Here is a 21,250-nt window from a genome sequence, read left to right on the forward strand (position 1 = left end):
AAGAACTGGGACGTGTGCCTCAAGGGGAAAATGTCATCCAGTCTACCATCAGGATGGGTGGATGTTGATGGGAGATTAAAGAGTTGGACATGAGTATATTCTCCTGTAAAGGAATTGTATTTGCCAAGGGAGAGTTGCCTTATATTACTAAGAAGTTCTCAGGCACAGGTGACTGTGGAGGGTGCTTTGCCCTTGCCAGAATGTGAACAGGAACAAAATGGAAACATTGGCTAGATCAAGATTGTTAGTTGGAGATAAAAGACCCTAATTTGTCAGAGAAAGTATGACTTTGTGTTTGTCCTCACACAGTTGCTTAGTTACTCTCTGTTGGTTCCACATTGCTCTGGTTCAGAAGATGGTATCTATCATTCTACCATATAATGATGCACGAGTACAGCTGTCTCCCCCTAGTTTGACTCTAAGACTAATTCTGGATTCAGCCCACTCACGGGTCCTTTGAAAACAAAGCTGTTTCAGGAGAGTCACTTCTCAGGATGAGAGCTGTGACGTCACAGTACATCTGACTATAAAATGTTCTGCCCTGCCCTGAGTCAGTCTTGAAAGGAGAAACTCTAAGCACCTGGGCCTGCATTCTCTCTTCCTTTGACATTACATCATCAGGAATTGTTACAAAGAGAATTTGGGTGTTAGTGTTTTGTTGGTAGTTTTGTTTTTGATTTTGCGTATGTACATATGTGTGTGGGATATACCTGAGTTCGTGTGTGTGTGTGTGTGTGTGTGTGTGTGTGTGTGTGTGTGTGTGTGTCAGAGAGTTGGGGGCCATATATCAGTTACAGGTGCCTTCCTCAGTCCATCTGCACTGTATTTCAGGGATGGGATGGATTGATTGATTGGTGATTGATCTAGAGATAGGGTCTCATTATGTAGTCCTGCCTGTACTCAGTCATCAGACTGACTTAATCTGTTTTGTTTTGAGAAAGGGACTTCATTGAGCCTCAAGGCTGAGCTCCAGGGGTCTGCCTGCCTCTCTCTGCCCCCAACCCCAAAGCCACAGACTTTCACCATTAATCTCAACTTTTTATAATGGGTGTTGGGGATCTCTACTCCAGTTCTAGTGTTTGCATTTTACTGAAAGAGCCATCTTCCCTTTGTGTTTATTTCCAACTCCCATCTTCCACCATATAGAAAACAAGATAAGGAACAGTAGAAAAACAGGAAAAATTAACTCTTGGGTCAGGGCTAATATACAAATTAAACATCTGACTTGTGTTAGGGTGAAATCCCACATTTGGCTTTGAGTAGGGCAGCTAGAATATGAGTCAGTTCCAAGACTATATATAAGACCCAAGCTGGTCACTTAAAAGAAAGAAGACTGACATTTCCAGGAATTAAGGCCAGTATAGTGTCTACAAATGAGCCACTTAGGCTTAAGATATTTTAGTTTAACACCTAAAAGATAATATTGGCCTGGAGTGCAGTATTATTAAATCATTATTTTTCTGAGTGATTTAAACCCACTTGGGATTCTTCCACCTTGACCTGGAGTTCTGGGATTGTAGGCATGTACCACTAAACCATGTTAAAGACATTGGTTTTCTGATCTCTGGAGCTGTCATAGTGGCCATGTAATAATGCCTCCACAACACCTTATTAGACACCAGAAGGGTTGTCTAATCTCAGGTAACTGCTCTGGCTTTAACAATTGGCTAATCCTAGTGGACAGCACTAATAGCTGCCTCTGAAATTAAAGAGCTTACCAAGGGCTTAATTGCAAACCTATGTACCTACATTGATTTGGAAGCCAGTAAAATACCAAATAATTTGACATATGCCAGCAATCCCAGTACTTGGGGAGCAAAGGTAAGAGGACAACGAGCTGTGTTACATAAGATTTTCAGATTATGTTCTATTCATGACTTAGAAGTCCATTATCTAAGACAATAGGAATGAGGTGTCAGGACTGGAGTACCCTGACCTCTTCCTCCAGAACTCAGCTGCTTTCATTCAGCGCCATAGCTAGTACCACTTTTATCTGAACATACTTCTGAGCTTGTATCATTCATCTCCCATTATTTTGAAACAAGTTCACCCTATTTGCTTTACTCCTAGAACACGAACACCTGTAGGAATTCAGTTTTAATCAGTATAACATCCTGTTCAAACCACTGTGGTTCTGACACTTTAGTTAGCAATATTTGGAAGAGGTAAAAGTAAAGAAGTCAAAGACATGATGGTATATGCCTTTTATCACAGCATTTGGGAGGCAGAGGCAAGCAGATCTCTGAGTTCCAGGGAAATTGTGATACTATCCAAAAAATAAACTAAGAAATTAGAAAATCAGTCAAGATGCAAACAGTGGACTATCTGCATCTGGATGACATCTGTGTGGTTGAATTGTTCCTCTGCGGGACAGCACTGGGGTATTCAGTCGCTTTAGTCATTTGGTTGATAGCATTCCACTTTTGAAATAAGGAAACATTAAGTTCTGTGTTGAAAATGTATAGAGGACAGAAAGTTTTCAATGTAAGTAGCTCTTCCTGGTTGAGGTATCTCAGCTGTTGTGCTCCCTTGGCTGTAAAAAGTAATCGCTTCCTCATTTTAGCTAGAGATTTCAAATGAAGAGGCAGATTTTCCAGTTTGACTGTATTGTGCTGTCAACACATCAGGAGTGAGTGGAATGTTCTTTGAGCAATAAAAGAAGGTATGTGGCCATTCTGTAAACAGCACTTGGGCTTCTCAACTTTTGCCTTCCTTTCCACTCCGTACTTGATTACCCACAGAGCATGTCAAAATTACAAAATAATTTGCTTCCATATCAGACTTTAGACTGTGACATACAGCTCTCTAGCCGATTATAATACATCTTCTGGTTTTCCTTCAAAAGTATCAGTGTCTAAGAGCCAGGTCAGGGAGCATCATCTCGATGCCTGCCTGCCTTTAGCCTGCAGTGCCTTGCCAGGCTTCTGAACTTGCTGTTGATGAAGGTTTTCATTAGGATAGACTCTTAAGTCTGCTCTGTTAGTACCTGTCTCCTTAGTCTGCTTCATATCATGACCTTTTCTTTTTACATCCATCAGCTGAGTTGTTGGTATGTGGTGGAAATTTTCATTTCCTCTAAAAGCACATGCAGATAGTTGACAACTGCATTCTAGTTGCTTCTGTGATGTTAAACACTATTTAACCTCATTGTTTCATTGAGAACTCTTCTCTCAGCCTAAGATCAAGCCTTCATAAGCCAGTTACTGTGTTGACAAAGAGGCTAGAAAGGATATGGTGTCTGGGTAGGAGAAAGGTCATCTTTGGTAAAATGTTCTACATCAGCAGTTCTCAACCTATGGGTCACAACCCCTTGGAGGGTTGCATATCAGGATATCCTGCATATCAGATACTTACATTATGATTCATAACAGTAGTAAAACTATAGCTATAAAGGAACAATGAAATAACTATGGTTGGGGGTCATCACAGCATGAGGAGCTGTATTAAAGGTTTGCAGTATTAGGAATCGAGAACCACTCTTCTACACCCTCAATTTGAAGTGGCATGCAGTTGTGCATTGTCTCCAAATATTTCTGCTGGAAAAAGTTTATTTACACTAAATACTACTATTTGACAGCCTTTGGGCAGTTACAAAGAAAACAGACCTGCAGATCTCCAACTATGGTGGTGCAGCTTGGACTGGCTGTGCAGTCTGTCTGTGCTTTTGTGGGCATTTGGCCAGAACAAAAATAGTAATGCCAGACCTCGAAGGAGAGTGATTTCCCAGGTTTATATATCTGATTCTGTAGACATTTAAAGCTGTGAGTTCAATTTTTTTTTTTAAATACAGTTCTTTATCAGAGTAACTAAAGGCAAATTTAGAAATTACTTTTACAAATAGGACTTTTTAAAGTCACCAAATTTCTAACACATCATTAGTTTCTCAGCCTAAAGAGAATTTTCCAAAAGATACTTGTGTCTGACCACACTTGAAATTTGTGTCAGGTTTTTCTCATCTGTTTATAGTTCAAGTTTGAATATTGCGTTCTTCTTCAGGAATTTGCTTTCTAAAGGGCAGGGTTGGCTATTTACTTTTCTTATTTACAAAAATGTGGGTGAAACCATGGTGTTTGTTCATGATCGTATGGACTGTGTTTGCACAACCTTGTGGCAGAGCAAATAAAGTTTACCCTGAAAAAGTAGATTGCAGTTCCTTGAAGATTGATACTTTTTCACTACTTAAAAAAAATATATTTCTGTGCTGGTTTATTATGTGTATGTATGTCTCACTTTGCACATGTCAAGGTCAGAGGACAACTTGTAGGAGTGAGTTCTTTCCTTCCTTCTGCTATCTGGATCCTGTGGATTGGACTGTCACGCTTGGTGACTTGTGCTTTTACCCACTGAGTCATCTCATTGGCCCAGTATTTTATGTGTACAAGTATTTTGCCTCCAGTATGTTTGTGTACTATGTGGGAGCCTGGTGTCTGTTGATACTAAGAGAGTGTCATCTCCTGGAGCTGGAGTTAGAGTTGGTTGTGAGCCACAGAATGGGTGCTGGGAATTGAACCTGGACAATCTGAAGAGACAGCAAGTGCTCTTAACTGCTGGGCCATCTATCAGCCCCAGGTTTCTCATTTTTAAATGTGAAAATTGGTTAACTTTTCTTATTAAATTATGCCTTGTTAAAGTGTATATACTGTTTATAAATCATTAGAATTCACATTTTTTTGAAATTGGTTCTAAAATTATAATACTGTAGCTTTTAATTCCTTAATATATCTATGAATCATTTTAGATGGAACTAAAAGTGGCAAATTCATATTGATTTGAAAAGTTAGAGAAAGCAGTCAGTTATGTATTATAGTTTATAAATAATAATTTTAATATGTGACTATAATTTCCAGTCTCAAGTTATATGAGGAAATCTTTGTCTTGTAACAGTTTGAGAAGTCCAACATATGAATTAGAAAGCTATCAAAGCTTTTCAGATTGACTTAAAAAGAAATGGGGCTGGAGAGATGGCTCAGTGGTTAAGAGCAGTGACTGCTCTTCCAAGAGGTCCTGAGTTCAAAACGTGGCAACCACATGGTGGCTCACAGCCATCTGTAATGAGATCTGATGCCCTCTTCTGGTGTGTCTGAAGACAGCTCCAGGGTACTTATATATAATAAGTAAATAAATCTTTTTTTAAAAAAGATTTATTTATTTACTTAGTATATGTGTATACATGTTGTCATAACTCCCAGAGCTAGAGTGGCATGGGGTTGTGAGTGTCCAGACATGAGGAATAGGAACCTAGCATAGTTTCTCTGAGAGGGGGCTGGGAAATTCCTAATGTTCTGAGCCATCTTTCTAGAACCTTCAGGTTAATTTCCAGCCTTTGTTTTGCTTATTCTCATCAGTGGATTGAGAAATCACTTAAGTGAATTACCACCAGAGTTTAGGAGGGAATAAAACAGAATATAGAGTAAAATTATGATAAATTAATGAAAATAAGCAGTATAATTTTACCAATTAATGATAAGTAATGTTTGGTGATATTGGTTGGTTTTGTTGTTTTGGTCTTTTTTTTTTTTTTTTTTTTTTTTTGGCTTTTCCAAGCTGACTCACTGGCTGAGGATGATCTAGAATTCCTGATCCCCCTGCCTTTATCTCTCAAGTGCTAGAGTTACAGGTTCACTATACTTGACTTGATTCCTGATCTGATAAGTGTGTGTCGAGGGCTTGAAGAAATCTGTAAGCCTCCATTGGTAATAGAAATAAAGTTAGATATCTTGGTTTTGTAGTAGTTGTTTAAGTAACTACACAAGAGAGACTGACTGCATGCAGATTGTAGTTGGAAAGTTCCAGTACTGTGTCTTGTCTGGGTTTGTAGCTTTAACAGATAGTAAAGGTGCCTGTGTGTCTGTCTGCATATATGGAGGTCAGAGTGCAGCTTTGGAACCAGCTCAGGTTGTCACTTTGGTAGCAGGTGTCTTCACCCTTATTTAAATGTACTGTGTATTGGATCTAAATCAGAAGAAATTTAGTAGAAGTAAATGCTCATTTCCTGCAGGCTTGTTCCAAATGGAGCAGTAAACAGGTGAGGATGTAGCTTGTTACAACTACACACAGGAAAGACTGGAGTTGATGGAAGTTTATCAGCTGCATTTTTTTGATTATTGAAACTGCCAATAAGGTTCAAAACTAAATTTAATATTTATGCTGATAAAGTCTTGACTGGTCAGATCACGTGTAGAGTTGAGAGCTAAGTTTGAACTACCACACTGAGACAAACAGTTGAAGACCTGCCGAATAGTTGTGGAACTCCTAATTGTGCCAGCTGCCTCCGGGCTCATCATTTTAACCTGTAACCAGACTTCAGCTGCATTAACTGTAGAGGAATTCTGTTGCTAACTTGGCTAAATCTTGTGCAGATAGCATGCGTACACATTCCTGCCTTTACTTATTTGTGTATTTATTTTAGTTTTGGGGTTTGAACCTAGGGCTTAATGCAAACTCAAACTAGAACACTGACAATGTACTATACTCCTGGCACCTTGTTTGTTTTTGAGACAAGGTCTTGTTCTCTAGCCCACGCTGGCTTAGAATTCATGATCTTCCTGTCTTCTGAATGTTGGGATTACAGGCATGTACAAACTCATGGTTCTGCTGCCTCCTCCTGAGTGTTGGGATTATAGGTGTTTGCAGCCAAAAACCTCCTCAGGGCCTTTCTTATTGGATGTCATTTGTACAGACATGTGGATAGAATAAGAGAAAGCATAGTGTTGGGACTAAGCACTTATGCATACAGTATGGGAAATATGTCTGGGTCTGGTCTAGAAATGGCAGAATGGGTATAACTAAAGCCTAGAGTAAGGAGTGAGCCCACAGAGGAACAGATCACAGGAACCTTGTAGATTTGGTGAAGAGTCAATTTTACTGAATGAAATGGTAAGTCATCTGGTGGTGATAGAGGTTGAACAGAGAAGAAACAATGCATTGTAAACTGTTTATGAGAGGTGCTACATTGTTTTAAATATTCCTGCTACTGTTGCCATTCCTACCAGCATGCGTTTCTTATCTAGACTATAAAATTTTACAATCTAGTCTTTGATTAGCATTGGCCAGGAAAGAAGCCTCTGCCCTTCTACTCACCCCCTAGCCCGTGTGTGTGTGTGTGTGTGTGTGTGTGTGTGTGTGTGTGTGTGTGTGAGAGAGAGAGAGAGAGAGAGAGAGAGAGAGAGAGAGAGTGAGAGAGAGAGAGAGAGAGAGGAAGAGAGGAAGAGAGGAAGAGAGAGAGAGAGAGGAATTGAGAGATTGATTGGTGTGGGTCTCATTATAAGCAGGCTGATCTCAAAGTCTCAAGATCTAACTACATCCCCCTCTCAGAGTGCTAGAATTAAAGGGTGTGTAAAGGGTGTAGGCTTCCAAGCCTGGGCCTGAAAGTCTTTGTTAATTCAAAACCCACTCTACCCAGTGTCTCCTGAGCAGTTTTGGTATAGTTATGCTTCTGGTCGCTTTGGTAATTAATAATCAAGGCTTCAGCTGGCTTCTTAAAGATGTTCCTGGTTTAATTTTAATAAAGCTGAGTCATCAGATCTTATTTGCAGTTGAGGAGGAAGAGCAGGCTTCCTCCCTTCCATCCAAAAGCTAAATGGACTTTTTTAGTTACAGCACAAAAGCAAAGGAAGGATATACATTCTCACTTTATTACATTGTATAGTATCTAGTTATATAGATAGTTAACCATTTGGTTTTATTCTGAAATTAGTAGTCATGAATCAGTTTAGAGGCAAGAGTAGGTGGGTAGCAATCTTTTTCCATTCAAAAATTTCTATGTACTTCAAACAGCAGCTACTTTACAATGTGATTAAAATAAAAATACATCAAACACAAGTTTTTACTTTGCACATCATAATTTGGAGAGGTGGATCAGTGATTAAGAACATGTGCTGCTCCTTCAGAGGACCAGAGTTCAAGTTCTAGCAAAACATCAGGTGTCTCCCAAGCACTCATAACTCCATTTCCAGGACCATCCAATACCCTTGACCTCTGTCAGCATGTGCATTCCTATGCATATACACACACCAAGGCATGCATATAATTTAAAAATAATAAAATACCTATCTTAAATAGCTTAGTACTTAGAAACAGTATCTGCTTATTTGAAAAATGTATGGATTAGGGGCTGGGGATTTAGCTCAGTGGTAGAGCGCTTACCTAGGAAGCGCAAGGCCCTGGGTTCGGTCCCCAGCTCCGAAAAAAAGAACCAAAAAAAAAAAATGTATGGATTAAGTGGTATTAACATTGTAGTATAGGATTGGGTCTTAAGAGTCAACTGAAAAAATAAATAAGGGTTTGTATGTACTGGGTGCTCACTTTCCATGACCGAATATTCAATCAAGAGCCCTAATAGGCCTTGGATGCAATCACCTTGCACTGTGTGGCTTTTTCATTTATACCTTTTGCATTTGACCACCAAGTTAATAAGTCAGATCAAATACATGTGTGAATATAGAGTTTTAGGAAGTCAGCTGTCTAAGAATGTGTTGTCATTCAGTAGTTTTCATAATTGTCTCCAAACACACACCCACATCCATGTGCACCAGAATTTTGTGTGAAAAGCAGACACTACCTGCCTTTAGTTTGTAGCATATATTATAGCTGTGAATGGCTGTGTCCTGATACTGGTTTATGGGTCGTCTGACTATTTTTCAGTATTTATTAGCATTTGGGTAAATAGGAGTATGGTGCATAAGTCAAAGCAATCCAGTTGCCAAAGTAGCGCCTATGATTCTTAACTTTAATGGTGTTAATAAAGTTTGTAAACAGAAGTGATCATTGCTAATATCCTCTGGTCTCCCATCTATTTTGGAGAGTAGATACCAGTGTAAACAAGTACAAATATAAAAGCAAGAAATAAAAAGAATACATTGACCCATTAATAGCTTCTCACTCTTTCTCAGGTTAACCTTCATGTTTGAATTTTGCAGAATGAACAGAACATTTTCTGTAAAAGCTAGGTGTTTACTTGTAAGTGGTGGACTTAGATATAGCAACAGATGGAAAATACTCATTATTCTGACTTACACCCTTCCAAAGAATATGGAAATTCACAGGGTCAGGCTTATGTGGCTCCCAACCAAAAAGTAGCACTCTTTTTCCAATGATGGCAGTGCTATTTTCATCAGGGAATGCCTCCCTCGTTCTGACAACTGACAGTTTTTCATCTTCCTTGTCTTACTCTGTACTGCTATGACAATAGACTGAGTTAGCATTAGGTAACAGTTCCAGAGGCTAAACCCCATGAACAGGTTGCTGGGTTGAATAAGTGGTGAGGTCCACATCTTCACATAGCAAAAGAAAGTGAATAGATTCTTGCAAACCCTTATAAAAGACAGCATTAATCAATCCACAAGGTTCCATTCTTGGGAAAACCTCCTGTTTAAGTCTCAGCCTCTTGGTGTGTGTGTTGAGATTCAGCTTGCAGTTTATGAATTTTCATATCATACCCTACAAGTACTATTGATTCCATTGCAACTCCTGGAACGTTGAGTGTCCAAAAGAAAAAGTTGAGCAAGTGGCATCTGCTGTCATGGCCAAGTGTTGTGATGGAATGGAACGCTAGGGCATGGCACTGGGAACGAGAAATAGGAAGCGATGGTGGCTCACATCTTTAATTCCAGCATTTGTGAGGCAGAGGCAGGCAGACCTGAATTCAAGGACAGCAAGTTCCAAGGCAATCATGGATACCCAAAAACCTGTCTGGAAAAAAAAAAAAGATATACATTGTTGAAGCTATAGATGAGGCTGTCAGCAAATAAAAGACAAGGGAGACAGTAACACTGGAGCAAAGATGAGTCATTGAATTAATTTTAGAAAAAGTAGCAAATGCAGAAAGAAGAGAGGTAACTGATGAAGAACAACAAGAGCAAACAAGATGTACTAGATATGAATCCCAAGTTCAGTTTTCAGTGGTTTAAGTATTTGTTGGAGCATAAAGAGGAATGTTGAATTATCTTGCCCCTTTTCAGGTCACCCTTGGCCTCCAGCTTATTAGGATTCAAGCATACATCACTGATTACCATCACAGATAGGTCTCTCTACTTTCACTCTAGTTTTTAATCGTAGTAATAGATAAAGCAGGGGTTTGCATCCATTGAGAATAAGTTTCCTGATGTGATTGGATCCTTTGTGGAACATTTAGTTGTCTTGAGTACATGTCAGGGACTACTTATGTCAGGAGTACTTTGGATTCATTTTTATGTTCCTATTCAGTAGATCAGGTAAGAAGAATGATTATGTCACAAACTTTCCTGAATAAAGGAATTTGATATACACGTTCTCCCTGGCAGCTGTGTTTTTGTATTGTGACCAGCACTCATAGGACCTTTTAAATCTCCTTTAACCTGGCCACCTTTTCACAGTGTAGCCAGAGCTGAAAACATCTGCATAACTTCCTACAGAATACCATATACAAAATACAGTCCTCTTTTTCACAGAATGTATTACATGACCTACTGTGTATGCAGAGACAATCTGTTTGTTCCTACTCCCAAAAGGGTTTAAGGAGCAGAAGTAGAGATTTATATACCAATAAGGCAGATAGAGATTTATATACCAATAAGGCAGATAGTCAGAGACAATATAGTACCCATCCAAACTTACTGTTTAAAAAGGTACTTAGAAGAGGATTTGAGAGGCTAGAGAGATGGATGGCTCAGTGGTTAAGAGTACTGACTGCTCTTCCAGAGGTCCTGGGTTCAAATCCCAGCAACCACATGGTGGCTCACAACCATCTGTAATGAGATCTGATGCCCTCTTCTGTTGTGTATGAAGACAGTTACAGTGTACTCATACATAAAACAAATTAATTTTTTAATAAAGTGGATTTGAATTGTGAGAATCCGTGGTGAAGGGCATATGTTAAGCTATTTCTCTTCGGTAAATAAAGATGCCATTTTTTATCAAAATAGGATTTGAGTTTTGATTTTAGATTTTTTTTTTGTTTCATTTGTTTGTTTTGTCTGTCAGTCTGTCTGTTTAGAGACTTAGAAACAGGGTTTCTTTGCGTAGCCCTGGTTCTGGAACTCACTATATATCAGGCTGGTCTCTTGAGTGCTGGGATTAAAGGCTTGTGCTACCCCTGACCAGCTCAAAATATGATTTGTAAAATGACAGAAACTGAGATAGGAAATAGAGGTTGGTCAGAAGAGATCACACCAGAATTTGTGGGGAAATAGCATATTTATGATTTAATTGTGGGACTTAACATTAGCAGTAAAGCTACATGTTCTTTCCCCCTATTTGTTCTTTGTTTCTTCTCCTCCTCCCTTCCCTCCCTCCCTTCCTTTGTTTCCTCCTTTCTTTCCTTTTCCCTCTCCTCCTCTTCCTCCTCCTGTTACTTCTTTCTTCCTTCTGCTTCTTTTTGGTTTTTGAGACCATGTAGCCCTGGAACTCATTCTGTAGACCAGCCTGGTTTCAATCCACCTGCTTCTGCCTCTGCCTCTGCCTCTGCCTCTGCCTCTGCCTCTGCCTCTGCCTCTGCAGTGCTAGAATTAAAGGCATGTGCTACCATCGCCTGGCTGCTTTGTTCTTTGTAAATAGACATGCATTTCACTGTATCAGATTGGGGCGGGGGGCTCAAATTTTTCAGATGACTCATCAGAGGTCTTTAGGAGGTGCTAATATAATACACATGTTTACAAAGGAAAATGCAGAAGTAGGCCCGAAGTATTTGGGACCTCCTTGCAGGGGTAGGAAATAAGAAGGTACTTGGTGCAGCCAAAACTATGGAATTGAAAGCCACCAATAGATACTTAAGATTCTTCTGAAAAGTGTTATATTTTTATATTTGATATAAAATTATTTCATGTCCATTAATGCCTTTAGTTCAACTTTTAAGTTTTTACTTACTTTCCATTGCTGAGGATCGAACTCAGGGTTTCACAAATATTAGGCCCATTCCCTACTGAAAAAGAAGAGCTACCACTCCAGCTCTTCTTTTCTTGTCATTTTACTGAAAAAAAAAAAAAAAGTGACTTCCAACATGTCACCTTGTCTCTTCCATTGATGTCCTATTAGATTTGTTCATTTGTGACAGCAGCTCACTCTGTGGCCCTGAAATCAGGCTTGCCTTTCTTGCCTTTGCCTCCCAGATGCTGAAGTTAGTGAGTGGGCCTGACTACCATCCTAAGTTGTGCATGGCAGCTCTTTAGAATAACTATAGCCCTTCTTTAGATAATGCAACGTTGTGATTTGTGTAGTTGGAACGCTACACAGAAGTTAAGAGTTTATCAGCATCCCCAGCAAGGTGTTCCTCAGAGATGGCCCATCTGCATGAGGAAGAGTAGAAAGTCCACTGTGTAACTCTTAAAGGAGATTGATCCAGGGAGTTGTCAGTGTTTCCCTCCAGCTCTGAAATACTTAGATGCTAAGGAAGTGCACACATGTAGGACAGCTACTGGATGTTGGAGGAGTGTGTGTGGGCGAGCAGCATGAACCCTGGGACAGGAGCGTGTCACTGATGTTGATGCCCCGTGATTGAGCTCTCTGCCTTTTGGCCTCACTTTTGTCAGCTGTAAAGTAGACAGTCTCAATTGGGTACAGCACTGCAATTAAGGACAAGGTCAGTAGTAGGGACTGGGGCTTGTTTTACCTTAAGCCAGATTGTCAGTCTTACTAAACCTCTCTATGGAAGCAGTGATGACTGCCAGGGTTGTTTAAATAAGTGCTCAGCAGTAGGCCTGACAGTATACATGGCAGCAGCATCTGTATGCGCCTGTTTGGTGGGTGGTTAGAGAACAGGAGATTGGGGGAAAAATAAAATAGTGCTTTAAAAATTAATGTTTCAAAGGGACTCTCTGTATCAACATTTTTACACATCTTAGTGGGCTTGCCAGGGCACCAAAACTTTAGACATAGTGTAAAAAAAAATTTTTTTAATGTGTGTGGGGTTTTGCTTGCATGTGTGTCTATATACTATGTGTTTAAAGAGTCAAGAACTCGTGTCACAGAGAGTTCTGAGTGCTCGAACCAGAGCCCTGTTCTCTGGAAAAACAGCAAGTGCTCTTAACTGCTAAGATGTCTTTGGCTTCCAATAGGCTTTTCTTCACAGGTGATACTGTAAACATGTGTCTTCTGCTTGTCTCACATGAGCCTTGTACTGTGTTGCAGGTCAAGCAGGTAGAGTGCAGTGGAAGCCTCTGGTGCTGCCGTCATGCCGTTCCCATTTGGCAAGTCTCACAAGTCTCCGGCAGATATTGTGAAGAATTTGAAGGAGAGCATGGCTGTTTTGGAAAAGCAGGACATTTCTGACAAAAAGGCAGAAAAGGTATACATCTGGACATCTTTAATTCCTTCATTAAGGACCATTGTGAGGTAGACTATGAGGTCACTTTTAAAAAAAACGATAAATTCCCATTTGGACATAGTTGAGGGGTTTTTTTTGTTTGTTTGTTTTGCTTTGCTTTTTAGGTCTCTTCTGTACCTCAGGCTGGTGTGGAATGTGGAAGTCTTGTAAATACTGAGATAGGATTCAGGTGTGAGCCCCAGTGCTCATTATTCCACTCTTGAAGTGTTAGTTACCTGGTTCTTGGAAGCAGTGTTTCCACTGGCCCAGCACTGGGCATTGACTCAGCTTTATGTGTGTGCTAGACAAGCGCCCTACCAGAGTCACAGCTTCTAGATTATTTTGTTTTGTTTTGCTTTCCTCTCAAGCCATAGCATCTCCATCTACTTAATCACTACAGCCTAAAGCCTGTCTTGGATCCCAAGCAGGCCTCACCTAGTCTTAGAGGAATCCTATGTCTTTTGCTTCCTAAAGGGCTGTGAGGAAAACCTGTTGAGTTCCACTTCTTGACAATCTTCTTGTAATCTACATCATGTATCTTAACAGTTGTTCTAGCCTTCATGAAGTCAGATAATCAAATAGACTGTAATGCCTTTTCTTGTTTTCCCATGGAGTGGTATTCCCCACATCCGTTTTCACCAAAGTCCTATTCATCTTTCAAAATTCTTAAAGAAAGCGTCTCAGAGTCTTCCTTCTTCCACCCCACTCCTGCCCCCTGAAACACATCTCCACCATTTGGGCACTGCTTTAAAGTGACAGAACTGCGCCCATCTTCTTCAGTTTGTTCCCTTGGATTTTGTTCCCCTTGCTGTACTGAGAGCTGGGAGCACTATGCCATTAACTAACTGTCCCCTTCTGCCCTCTAGGACGCCTTACACTAACAGGCTGAATAACCGTCATTTATGAGTGAGTGGTGGCACTGACTCTCTCACCTTATCTTTAGAGGTTATTTTTTTTATAGGGATGAAAAATAGGTTACTTAGTTACTTAATTTTTTTAAGCAACAATAAGACTTTAAGTTTACCTTTGTTTTCAAATATAATCATTAGAATATAATCATTGTTTGATTTGAGATTCTTACTCTCAAATATTATGCCACATTATATTATAAATGTTTTTAGGTGAATTTGTAGACCATGGAACTGGTTTTGGTGACTGGTTCTTCCTATTCCAAATGGTTCCAGAGTGGATTAGCACTTGTTACATCTACATCTGTCCACTCACAGTTGCTTGTAACTCCAGCTCCAGAGTTTTGAGGCCTTCTTCTGGACTCCATGGGCACCTACATGCACACTCATACTCACATGCACACGTAAAAATAACGCAAATCCCAAGTAGTCCCAGAGTCTTTGGCTGTGAACCATCATTAATGTTCTGCATTCCCCTATTGCTTTGCCAGTGTCTTTCAGAATATGGCCGTCTGATCCAGGCTCCTTTTGTTTTCTCATTTTATATTTCCATCGCCCTTTGAACCAGGAAACCAAACTGATTTAAAGTTGTAAAATCTGTACAGAGTGTAATACTGTCCCAATTTGTGAAAGTGGTTCATTCATAAGATGTAAAAATAGGGAAGCCTCGTTGCAGATGATGGAAACAGGTTCTCTCAAGAAATTAGAGGAGTCAGTTAGCAGAACCACAGCAACACCTGAAGCTCACAGGGCCAGAGGGTCAGCATGCACACCCTGGCCTCCCTCTCACTGCTGGACTTCTACAACTGTAGGAAGCACCAAGCAGTCCTGATAGAAGTGAAAGTGTGTGTGTCTGTGTGTGTGAGATAGTTATGCTGGGGATTGAAGGCTTTGCAAATGCTAGGCAAGTAACTACCACCGAACTACACGGCAGCAGTCTCACCAAACTTACTCCATTTCTGGCACTAGGAATATCATACATACGAGATGGACAGGGTCTATGCTGCTGGGATTAAAGGTGTGCACCACTACTACCTGGCAGTTTTTAAGTTTTTGTTCTTAGGACCCCTTTATGCTCTCAAGATATTAAGACCTTAAAAACAAAACAATAAAAGAAACTTCATGAATATGGAGTATAAATATTACCCCATTAGAAATTAAAATGAAGTTTTAAATAATCATTCAAAAGTGATATATATATTCTGGTTTAACAATGTAATTTTATGGAAAATAACCATATCATCCCAAATGAAAAATTCAGGGAGAAGAGTAGCAGTTTTTAAATCTCTTTACTGTGCTGACAGACGGCATTGGATCTGCACACCTGTGCTGCCGTAAGTCACGCTGGTAGTCACGCTGGTCAAGAGAGGGCTCAGGCTGGAGAGATGGCTCAGCACTGCTGCTCTTGCAGAGGACCTGGGTCTGCTCCCAGGACCCACATGGCCGCTCAGAACCATCTGTAGTTCCAGTTCCTGAGAACCTGACACCCTCTCCAGATCTCCGTTGTGTACTTCTGCATACATATAGGGCATATAAACTCATGCACATACATGGTTTTTAAAACAGAGAAAACTATTTTAATAGCATTTCAGATAATTTTGAACATTAATACCATACAAGAATTTGATAATTGGCAGTTACACAGTTTTTCTTTAATAGTCATGTTTGTAAGGAGCCAAACACATTTTTTATGCCATCTTTTATACCAAATTGTGTGCTTAAAGAACAAAATTTAATAATATTAATGACTTTCCACCCTCAAACTCCCTGAGGTGCCATTGGGCACAGGTCTGCTGGGCATTCTTAGGTGAAACCTGCAGGGTCTTTTAAACATAGTACTGCCTTTGTAGTCTGTTGGCACTGCCTTATGTCGTGCTGGAGAATCAGCCCTGTAGTACAAATAGCAGTGCATGGGGGCAAGGCCATTGCTGTCATTGATGTAAAGCCGCAGTCTGCAGGAGCCTAAGGGCCCACACTTTGCAGTGTACTGTGATAGTTAATAAGATTATGATGGGGAAAACGCTGGCTTGAAGGGTGGAGAATATACTAATTTCTGTAAAGTTAGAGAGAAAATTTAATAAGAAGGGACTTGCTGGAGGTGATAGAGGAAAGTGCTGGGGTCTGATTATCTGCATGACTGAAAGGATGGGGGTTTTGTTGTTTTTGTTTTGTTTTAATTCACGAGCTGTTTTGTTCTCTTAGAGTACAGTTGGAATGCCAGGATCATTTTTGGTGATAGCACTAGAGGAAAGGCCGCTACTGGCATTCAGTTAGTAAAGCCAGGCATGCTAAAAATAGATCAGCAACAAAAAAGAATTACCCAGCAAAAATGTCATTAGTGCAGAGGCTGAGAACTCCCACTCTAAGCCAGCACTACAAGCGTAGTTGCTGTACAAGCGTAGACTTTCTATGAGTATAAAACATGGGAATTTCTGAAAAATAAACTTCAGTAAAAGGTAGTAGGACACTGAAGAATTACATGTAAATTACTTAGTTGGGAAATAGTTTTAAGGATAGAGGAGAAAACACCCGAGATTTGTGACTGATTTGCCAATATCTAAAAGGATATGACAGCTAGTGCACCTGGGGAAAGAGCGCTGAGACCTTACTAACTGCTGCAAATAAAAGTGGGTTAACAATATAAGCTATTAATAAATGGTTACAAAATGAAGACGTGCTGGCATTTGACAGACACCTTCAATCCCTGCACTCGGGAGGCAGAAGCAGAAAGGTAGAGCTCTGAGTTTGAGGCCAGCCAGGTCTACATAAACAGACTCTGTCTCAAACAAAGAAAGAAACAAAATGCAAAAAATGATAGGAAAAATTAGGACTGCTAACTGAGTAGCATATCCTGCCTTAATTATCGCCTGTAGGATGTGTCTGTCTCTTATCAGTGTCATCTGTCTGTCTCGTCACTATAACTGAAGTACAGACTATCCAGGAATAGGTAAGCCTTTGCATGTGCCTCTTCCCTCTCTGCAGGATCTTCACCCTCACTCCTGTGTGGTTCACACAGGAATCTTTTTTCAAGTCTTGGCTCAAATGCCTTCTTTTCACCCAGTTTCTTTTCACCAGTTTCACCCAGATGAAGCCTTGCTGTTCTGTGTTCTGCCTCTTCCCTTGCTCTCTCTCTTTTTTTTTTCCTGTAATATATGTAATTGTGTTTCTTCTTCAGTGGATGATAAGGCTTTCAGAGACACAGCTCAGTAATAACTTGTATTGAGAGCAGAGTTAGTGCGAACTGCTGCTGCCATCTTGCTGTCATCCAGCACCAGTGACTGCTGAATGTGATAAAATGTCCACATTGAATATGTAACTATAAGGAGCTATAACCAACTGACAGCTTTGACTGAAGATGACCAAGAGCCATATTTCTCTTTTCAGTCATGCCACCCAGAGCTCTGTGACTCACTGCTGAGCTAGTTATATGTCTTTCTTGATGGCTGCACTGTTGCTGTAACAAAACATCACAATCGTGTCAGCTTATAAAGAAAGTGTCCAGGCTTATGGTTCTAGAGGGGTCAAGTCTTTAATGACAGAGTGAAAGCTTGGCAATAGACAGATGGACAGATGATACAGCAGCAGCTAAGAGCTCACATTTTGATCTTTAAGTAGGAGCAGAAAAGACTCAAAATGGCATGAGTGCTTTAAACCTTAAAGACTACCCAGTGACACACATCCTCCAACAAGGTCACACATTCCAGTTCTTCCCAAACAGTTCCACTAAGTACAGACCAAGTATTCAGACATCACCCTGTGGGGGCCATTCTCATCCAAAACATCACAGTGACCATTTCTCCCCTGTAGTTAAGGATAGTCAGAAAACATTTTCATGATAAGATAATCGTGTAGAGTGATATGCCTAATAATAACAGTGAATTCAGAGAGTTTAATCACAGGATTCCTGAGATCTGCTAAAAAACATAGCCCTCAACTCTGAACTTACATTGTGGTTAATTTATCTGAGGGGTACTAAATCTGTAACTACCAGTTTAATTGACAAGGAGAATAAAAACCTATGAGTGAATAAAATTAGTCACCAAAGAAAAATCAGTTAACACAGAGCTTTAGAGTGTTTAATATGAACCATATTTACTCTGCCACATTATTGAGTTAAAAGTATGAGATAGCATAGCCACTTTAGAAGACAGGCAAACTCCTAAAGAACTGAATCAACTTTGATCTAACCATGACACTCCTCTAAGTATATACCCAAGAAACCATGAAATATATATCCATACAGAGTCTTGTCTAAGTGTTTGTAGACGTTTTATGTGAAAAAGCCCAAGTCAGGAGATAACCAAATGCATGAATAAACCATTTGGGCCACATTGTTAATAGGAAACTATTAACAATGAAAGAATGAACTATATTTAACAGTCAAATTCCAAATAATTATGTTGCTAAAAGTAGCCAGTGTACATGATTTATGCGTTATACAAAACTCTAGAAAATGTAATCAATCTATAGTTGCAGATTGCAGGTTGATGGTTGCTTGGAATAGAAATAGAGGGAGACCCTGGGTTCGGTCCCCAGCTCTGAAAAAAAGAACCAAAAAAAAAAAAAAAAAAAAAAGAAATAGAGGGAGAAGAAAACAAGAGGAATGCAGAAGGGGACATAAGGAGATTTTTGGTATTGATGTCTCTGTTCACTGTCTTGATGGGTATATACACACATCAGCATAGAAAACTGTACACAAACACACAAACCATACTTGGTATGTTGTAGATCAACTGTAACTCAGGAGAGAGTACGAAGAGATGTTTCATGCATCAGCTGAGGCAGATGTGGCTTAAAAAAAAATGTGTGTGTGTGTGTGTGTGTGTGTGTGTGTGTGTGTGTGTATGTGTATGTGTATGTGTATGTATGTATGTGAGAGCATATGTGTGCCCCAAGAATAAATAACGTGATAAAGCACCCAAAGAGACTGTTGGACAGGTTGCAGTAACAAGTGTATTATTTAAATTATAGTCCATGTGGGCAAGTCCTTGCTTGAGGTTGTGGAATGATAACTGTGTTACAAGGAGTAAGTAAGCTGACATGGCTGTTCAGAACTACTGTAAGTAACAGTTCAGTGAACCAGAAGGAACTAGATTTGAGCATAGTATCTTTGGAGAATACAGAGTCTCAGTATAGTTCCTAGCAAAATGTTTCTAAGGGACCATCTACCATAAGGGTTAAACTTGCTTCACATGTATCAGGAGGTAGAATTCAGGCCTGTGGGTGGAAGTTCAGTAGGAAATCTAATTTTGTCTTCATATTAGCTGACATAAAGTGGAACCTGGCTTCCTCAGAAGCTTCTTGTTTCTGGAGTATTGGCATGGGCTAGGTGACCACTCAGTTAAGTGCTATAGCAGGAGTTCTAACTACTTTTGGCACATTCCTATACTGCCATCCTTCTGCAAGGTGCTTCGTAGAGAGGCCTCTGTTACCATTCTCAAGTGAGGAAAACTGTTTCCTAAGCAACTCATCTATGGAAATGGAATTCACAATTAGCTATGCCAAAGCATAACAAAAGTGTGCATTTCTGCTTTGGTCACACTGTCCTTGGACATTTCCCCACTTGAGTTTATCCCTTCACGTGCAGCATGCTCGTGTTTGGACTTGTGTTCCATGGTGCATCGCCACTTTGTTGAGATTGTGTATTATACACATAGGTCAATCCCTTTTTAACTTTGCCACAGCCTTTTAATCTTTATTTTCTATTTATTTATTTTACAAAGCCCCCTTTTTATACTAAAAAGAAAAAGAAAAGAAGAAAAAAAAAGGCTTACTATCCTTATTTTTAGGCAAGTGGCAGACAAAAGTAGGGTGAAACCCTACCACTAACCATAGTAACAAGTGTTGTCATAGTCTACCCACTACATGCCATATACTGACGATGTGGCTACCACCCTCAGCCTGTACTCATTCTCCTCACTGCTGGCATTCTGGGAGTAGAATAGGAAGGTTTGCTAGCATATGTGAAAGGGAAGGGAATATTCTTTTCATAGCATGGCCATTTTAACAGTGACTTGTAACTAAACTAGTTTAGAGAAATGTTTGACACCAGGAATTAGTAACAGAGTTTTCTTAGTCCATGTTCTTTTAGTTTAGCATAGTCAGACATTTTCTATAATGAAGAGCTTGGGAAGAGTGGGCTTTTAAAAAGCATTCAGCACAGGAGTTAATATAATAATAGAATCTTTTCATCAAATATTTACCACAACAGTATCTATGCTTTTTTTTTTTTTTTTTAAAGTTTGTCTTTACGTGAGAGTAGGCACATGCCATGGTGTGCCTGAGATTGGAGAACAAGCCTCAGAAGTCATTCTGCTGCTGCACTGTGAGACCAGGGCTCCTGCTCAGGGTTTCAGGCCTGTGCACAAGCTTCTCTACTTGATGAGCCATCTTATTGATTCCATCCTACAACCTTGTCTTGTCTTCATTTCTTTCACTGTATAGGAGCTTTGATTCCTCTTCCATTTTTAGACAGTCTTATTCTGTGGGTCTAGATAGCTGTGCTGGAACTTGCTCCTTAGACAAGGCTGGTCTTGAACATAGAAGAGTCCTGCCTCCCGAGGACTGGGACTAAAGGCAGTCGCCCCCACTCCCTCCTCTGTTTCACTTTAAATATTTGTTTTGAAATTACTAATTCATAAGAGCGAAGTGAAGCCTTTCCCTGCTTTTACCTGGTGGACAGTGGCCTTATCCTGTCTCCCTCTGTCTGCTTGATACTGGTGGGGTCCTAGCTCTGTGCTCGTTGACTACAGGACAGCCTGAGTCACAGCAGCACAGACAAACATTATGAGGATGTCAGGTTTAAGGCAGAGAGGCCTTCTGGTTTGGGGAGGTCCTGCAATAGACCAGTTGGCACCAGGGTTTTAGTTTCCTGAGTACTTACTTTTCCCTTTCATGGACCCATGCACCCTCAGGTATATTACCCAGGCTGGCCTTGAATTCCTGTACCTTTTGTCTTGGACTCCCAACTTATATTTAAGGGGAAAAATCTCATAGCTTGGGTTCTACTAGGGGAGGTTATACTGGACACAACCATAAAGGCTGGAGAAAATCCCTATATTCCTAC

General features: G+C 40.1%; 1 protein-coding gene across 10 annotated transcripts in view; it reads left to right on the plus strand.

The window, feature by feature from the left end:
- Cab39 (calcium binding protein 39) overlaps positions 1-21,250 on the plus strand; it is a 61,435-nt gene that overhangs the window by 12,550 nt on the left and 27,635 nt on the right. For all 10 annotated transcript variants that reach the window (XM_087565570.1, NM_001401625.1, NM_001106924.1 and 7 more), the window contains one exon: positions 13,102-13,258. In XM_087565570.1, the coding sequence (XP_087421696.1) occupies positions 13,145-13,258 (114 nt within the window). In that variant the 5' untranslated portion in view covers positions 13,102-13,144. The remainder of the gene's footprint in view (positions 1-13,101; positions 13,259-21,250) is intronic.

This window comes from Rattus norvegicus, chromosome 9, assembly GCF_021556685.1.
Source record: "Rattus norvegicus strain SHRSP/BbbUtx chromosome 9, alternate assembly SHRSP_T2T, whole genome shotgun sequence".
NCBI classification, from domain to species: domain Eukaryota; kingdom Metazoa; phylum Chordata; class Mammalia; order Rodentia; family Muridae; genus Rattus; species Rattus norvegicus.